Here is a 6,000-nt window from a genome sequence, read left to right as displayed (position 1 = left end):
ATCCTTAAACTAGTGAACAATGTAAAAAATATCAAGGTAAACATTTTTATTCAGTATTTTCTGCAAGTGTGCTTAGTGTAGCCATAATTTTTTGCCATTCAGCATTTCTTTGAGTAGTAAAAGACCCAAGCTAGAAGTAATTGCTGCAGAACGCTTAACATTTTACACCGAGATTATGTTTGTGTGTGCATATCCTGAAATTAGGAAAAGGCTTGGTTCCTGAACCAGAAAAGAAAAATTTTTACTATAGAAGTCTATTTTCTGATTAATGCAGAGCAAGAGCTTTTTTCTTCTTTTGCAGCTAGTGCTTTGCAGATCTTTTATAAAAACACAAGCGGCCAGACTAGGTGAAACTCATTAACTGAAGAGGGGGATAAGTGTCTCCACATCCAAGAGGGAAGACTGGCGCAGGGTCTGAGAGGGACAAAGCCCCCTCAAAGTTTAGCAGAGGCCACAGAAAACCTCAGTTTCAGAATTGCTAACTCTGCAGATGTGACATTCTCCTGTCTGTTTTGGGGTCTAACTTATCTTTTCCCATTGAGGCACAGAAACCAAAACCCAGAATCAAAGTTGCAGAGAGGACCAGCACGACCACAGGTACTTTCTCTAATCTGCATTGGGATGTAAATTGAAGTGTCTGTGTGTGAGTGTGTGTGCCATTTTGAAGGACACAAGAAGGGTGTTTTGTATATGGAAGGGTGAGGGTGTAACCCAGTTGTCTTCTGTTTAAGGCTTTGCTTAGAACCACAGCCTAAAGGTCAAAACAAGTAGTCAATCAGACTTCTATCAACACAGATGTTGTGTTCAAACTCCATTCTGCTAGCGACTGTTTACTTTCAATTTAAAGCAAATCAGAGACTCAGTCCTGTTCACTGAATGCAGGCACCTTCCATAGACTTGCTTTGTTAATGCACTGAATAGAGATGATTTAGAAAGACTTAGATTTGTGAACCATATAGATGTGGCATAGAGATGATTTAGAAAGACTTAGATTTGTGAACCATGCAGATCTGGTAATTAGATTTTTAGACAGGAGTTTGTGCATGTGAGAAAATAATGCATTATGTGGTGACCACATAAATTTCAGATGCAATTCCAAGCATGGATGTGTTCTCTAGTGTTAATATCACACTAACTGTGTGGATGGAGCCCTGTATGATAATTATTTGGGTCCAGTTTTTTAAAATGGTTACTTGCCATCCCAAACCCGGTGAGACAGGGGACAGAATATGTTTTATAAAATATAAGTAACCTTTTACTTCTAGTGAACATTTGTGAGCATCTGGCAAGTGTCCAGAAGATGCCCAGACTGGGACCTGCATCCACACTGTCAGAAATGCTCTCTCTAGTGAGTACTGAGATTGCTCCAGGATTTCAAGATCACTTTTTTTTTTTTTTTTAAGTTTAGAGATAATTGAAGTTCCTGGGAGAGGTTCTATGGTTTTGTTTTTGCTTTAAAATGTGTATCTCCATGTGAATGAAATGCTTTTCATTTTTAAAATTCATTTCGGTCATTGTTTAGGTGACTTCTAATACATTTTAACCACAAACATTGCCTAGATTAAAGTTGTGCAGACTAATCTGCAGTAGTAGTGAACTGCTCTAGTTCTCTCAAATTAAAGCATGCTCACCCTTGATCTTCGTTCTCTAAATATGGTATAAGGAAACAAGCCTCCAGAGTGTTCGACTTAACCCTGAGTGGAGGAAACATCCATCAAGAATGGGCCGTTTGTTATTTCATTCATTCTTTGACCTTTTCCTGAACAGAGTCTGGCAGGATCTCAGTTCCCTGACCCTTGTGGGGCAGGAGGTGTCTGAAGATTTGCGACAGAGCTAGATAGCCAAGCTGCGATCTGGGAAAGGGGAGGGTTGGCTGCAGGGGTATCCAGATTTTAGATTTCTAATATAGCTGAGTTTGGCTACAGCACACTTCGACCTCAGGGCAAGAACCACTTCCATTATTTACAGGTTCTGTGCTTGCAGTTGCAAAGCTCTGAGTCGGCGACACTGGGCGCAGTGAGAAGCTGCGGCGTTGCCGCCGCCACCTCGGTCCGGCTCCGAGCTCCGGGGAGGTCCGGGGAGGTCCGGATCTGTTGGGCACCTGGCCGCGCCCCCCACCCCGCGGACACCCCGCCGGGAGGGGCCAGGCCAGGGACCTAGCAGCACCCGACCGAGGGGCAGCCTGGCGCCCCGCGAAACACGCGGCCCACTGCAAGGCAACCAATCCGTCTACAATGGGAAGTGACAGCCAATACCAGCGTGCACTTGCACAGTAGGCATCTGCGCTCCAAGGGGAGGACTGCTGCTCACTACAGGTCATTCCCAGGTTCTAAGATTTTTAAAACTGTGGAGCCCTGAAAAAATGCGCCCTACTAAAGTACAATCAACGACGCAAAACTGGCCGGCTGACTTTGACAATGGACTTTTGAGGAAGCATTTATTTGTAGTGGTAAACATCCCACCTTAACGTTCTAAAAAGAACTTTGCTTGAAAAGGGGGCATTTTTCTGTGTATTCAACGCGGGCTGCCGCGCTGCTGAGCTGGGGAGAGTAAGGAAGCAGAAGTGGAGGCTTGACAGCCACTGGAGGCTTGCGCCCACTCACCTGCCCCACACGCACAGAGAGCCACCCCACACCTGGCCTCCACATCTCAGAACACTTTTAATTTTTATTACTCCCTATTTGCAGTAAAGATTACATTCATTGAGGGCAGTTGGTACATGTAACATGACACATCTGCAAAAGACCCATTTCCCTGTGAAAACACTCAAAAGCTGAATTAAATGCAGTCTCATGAAGGCTTAAAATAAAATTAAACCAAACTAATGGTCTGGTAAAATATAAAGGTGCTGGGTACCCCAACACAGTAAGATACTCAGGGGCTCCTTTCAAATAGTGCTTTTTTTTTTTTTTTTTTTTACAGGCTATCCATTTTAAATCTTGAGAAGATAAATTAGAGAAATTTAACAGCAGACAGCATTATCACCTACTGCAGAGTGGAGGTAACGCATAATGATCTTGGCAATTTCTAATGGAGATGCTGTCTCAGCAAAAAAGGTTCCTGTTGCATTAAACCCACATCACTAGCAATGAACTCATTAGCTTCAAAATACCTTCCTTTTCAAGCTTAAGGTGGGATTCTTTTTCCCCACATAAAGATTAACAAGTGTGCTTAAGCTGAATATTAACACAAAAATGTCCTAAATTAGGTCACAAAGGTATTTTACACTCAGTCCAGGTTGGAAAGACTGCAACAAAGCAAGTGTTAAGATGTGGGATCTAAGTCTGTTTTGCTAGTAAAATGAAAATGCACATAAAGGTGCGGTATGTGAATTCCAAACCAAAACTTAAGGACTATAGCGTACTTAATAGCAAGGAAAAACAAACAGAAATCTATGAACATTTAAAAATACTAAGGAGTGTAGAAAATTTAGCTGTGAATTAAAATTTTCAAGTTTTTAAAGATTTGAGCACAAGTCCTTAAAACTGGGACATGTTTGTGTGAAATTTATAAAAATGTAAGTAACTTATTCTAAGACTTTATCCAGTAATGTATTAATAAAGTAAAAACTTTTGTTGTATTGTCTTGCTGATTGTATCTTCTTACAATACTTAGCTGGGCATAGTGGCACATGCCTGTAATCCCAGCATGCTGGGAGGTTGAGGTCAGACGACTGCAAGTTTAAGCCCAGCCAGGGAAATTCAGCAAGACCCTGTCTCCAAAATACTACTATTACTACTACTACTACTACTACTACTACTATTACTAGAATAAAAAGCACCGCAGATGAAATGTAGCCCATGTGAAGACTCTGGGTTTAGTCCCCAGTATGGGAATTGGAGGGGGTACAGCATCTTCTTTACATCTTATTGACTTGCTTGTGACATCTAAATGCAGAAACAAATACTAACATGTTTAGCCAAGATTTTCAAAGCTGCAATACTGTAAAATAACACAAGATGCCAGAACTTTTAAAGTTTAACTTTATTTTTTTTATTAAAGTCCAGAAACTTCTGTAAGACAAGTACATTAATGAAGTGTTTCCAAAGAACAATATATACTCTGGTTTGTTGAGGGTTCCAGCTCAAAGAGCTCATACCTAATTCCTGTGCACTAAAAATCAGCATGGATCTTAGATGATCTAGAATACACTGTGTTTCGAAGACCACAGCTAGTTTGATTTTTAACCATAATGAAAAACCAGTACTAATTCCATCAAATATGTTTTACAATCAATTATAAATTCAGATCCACTGTATTATGCAACACACGTCTTTGAAAAGCAACATAAAACAGTGAGATCAGACCAGTAGAAATATACAGTTAAAAGAAATACACAAAGTACTGTAGTTTTATTAAAAACTACTACTTGAGAAAGAAATCTTTCCACAAATAGCATAAAACTGTAGAATGATGAAAGGATTTGGGGAAGCTTTACAAAAGCTTAATTCCAACTGTATCTTCCTGAGGGTGGTGGCAAAGGGTATTTTCTTCCTTCTCTGGGATATCCCTGAAAATAAACCAAAAAAGGGTTTATTTTATGGATTAAAACTCTTGCAAAGAAATTAATTTTACATTATTATAGAAAAACACATCATAAAGAAGTTAAGTATGTCTTAAGGTACATGGCAGTCCCTATAAGTACGTGCTTGGAATCCAGAGCTTTAACATAAGCTTATTGCAGAGCTAGAGAGTAACCCAATGGCTATCACTGAAAACTAATCAAACAAGCCTCCCCTGCACCAAAGAAATTCCCTAAAACATACACAAATGAACAGCAGCAAAATGCTTTATGTAAACAACATGTATAGACAGTATCTCAATTTTCCCACCATCCCAAACAATAATTTGAGTCACTTGGTGGCCAGGAAAGTCATTCTGTCAGAGCCTGCTGAGTCAGTTAGGCCTATTAGGCAAGTAATGAGAGATTTTTTTTCTGCTTTAGTGAGAAATAGAGCATTAGTGATAAAATTAAGGTGGTTATATAAGTGGTGACATGTGTAACATATCCTAGGATGCTTGTAACATTTCTGTACAAGATAAATGTGATTGCCCTTCCGTAATAACCTCCCATCTGGAGACTAGGGTATAGTTCCGTAGCACTGTGCTCAGCTAGTATGTGTAAGGCCTTCAGGTTCTCTATCTACCATCACAATACTCTAGGAGAAAAAGGCTCCTTCTTGGCAGGACTGGGGTGAAACCCAGGGCCTTGTGCATGTTAAGCAACCACTCTCACCCTGAGGTGAACCCCTAGGCCAGCAGAGTTCCCCAAAAGGGAAGGTTCTGACAGAAGGCAGAAAGATAAGGACCTGGCCAGCAGTCAGATAGCCAGTACCCCAGCTCTGCTGCCACACTGCTGGGCTCTTAGTTCCTGACTTGGAAAATGAGGTGACTGGACTTAACATTCTCTAAGGTTTCTGCTAGTTCTGTATTCATTTCAAAAATCCTCACATTTAAATTGTTTAGTGCTGTCTAGATTCTAGATTCCAGTAGCACAGATCACCTCAATTTATTGATGCGACTTTCAGAGGTCTTGGGGTTGAAAGAATTCAAAGTAAAATGCTATGAACTGATTTCAGTGAACTGTAACACAATCCTCTCAAGAAGCATTAAATATCTGCAATTAAGGTGAGTTTTTTATGAAAGCTTGAGACTTGTGAGAACACATCAAAAACCATAAAAAATGATTTTCCTTAGCTGCCAGAAGAAAAGTCATATATTAAAAGGGATACATGGCAAGAACCTGAGTAGAAAATTAGTATGTAAAGCACTGCAGAAGGCCTGAGGACAACACCAGGTAAGCAATTTACAAACCACTCTACCAAACTGCAGAAGCCAAACTCCACGGACAGCACACACTCTGAATCACAGCTTTCCAATCCTGTTTTCCAGCAAGGATTTGATCAAAGAGCAAGTAAATACTGGCCAGGATGTCAAACTGGCTGGGGAAATTATGTTAAACAGACCTCAGCCTTAAATGTTGCTAAAACTGGATGCAGA

General features: G+C 40.4%; 1 protein-coding gene across 1 annotated transcript in view; it reads right to left on the bottom strand.

Moving 5' to 3' along the window:
* Nucleotides 1-3,968: 3,968 nt before the first annotated feature.
* Xrn2 (5'-3' exoribonuclease 2) overlaps nt 3,969-6,000 on the bottom strand; it is a 68,315-nt gene continuing 66,283 nt past the window's right edge. The window contains exon 30 of the mRNA XM_005380952.2: nt 3,969-4,510. Within this exon, the coding sequence (XP_005381009.2) occupies nt 4,445-4,510 (66 nt within the window). The 3' untranslated portion in view covers nt 3,969-4,444. The remainder of the gene's footprint in view (nt 4,511-6,000) is intronic.

The sequence above is a fragment of the Chinchilla lanigera genome, unplaced genomic scaffold (assembly GCF_000276665.1).
Source record: "Chinchilla lanigera isolate Chin_1 unplaced genomic scaffold, ChiLan1.0 scaffold00014, whole genome shotgun sequence".
NCBI classification, from domain to species: Eukaryota; Metazoa; Chordata; class Mammalia; order Rodentia; family Chinchillidae; genus Chinchilla; species Chinchilla lanigera.
The sequence above is the reverse complement of the archived record's forward strand: the minus strand, read 5'-3'. Positions and strand labels throughout refer to the sequence as shown.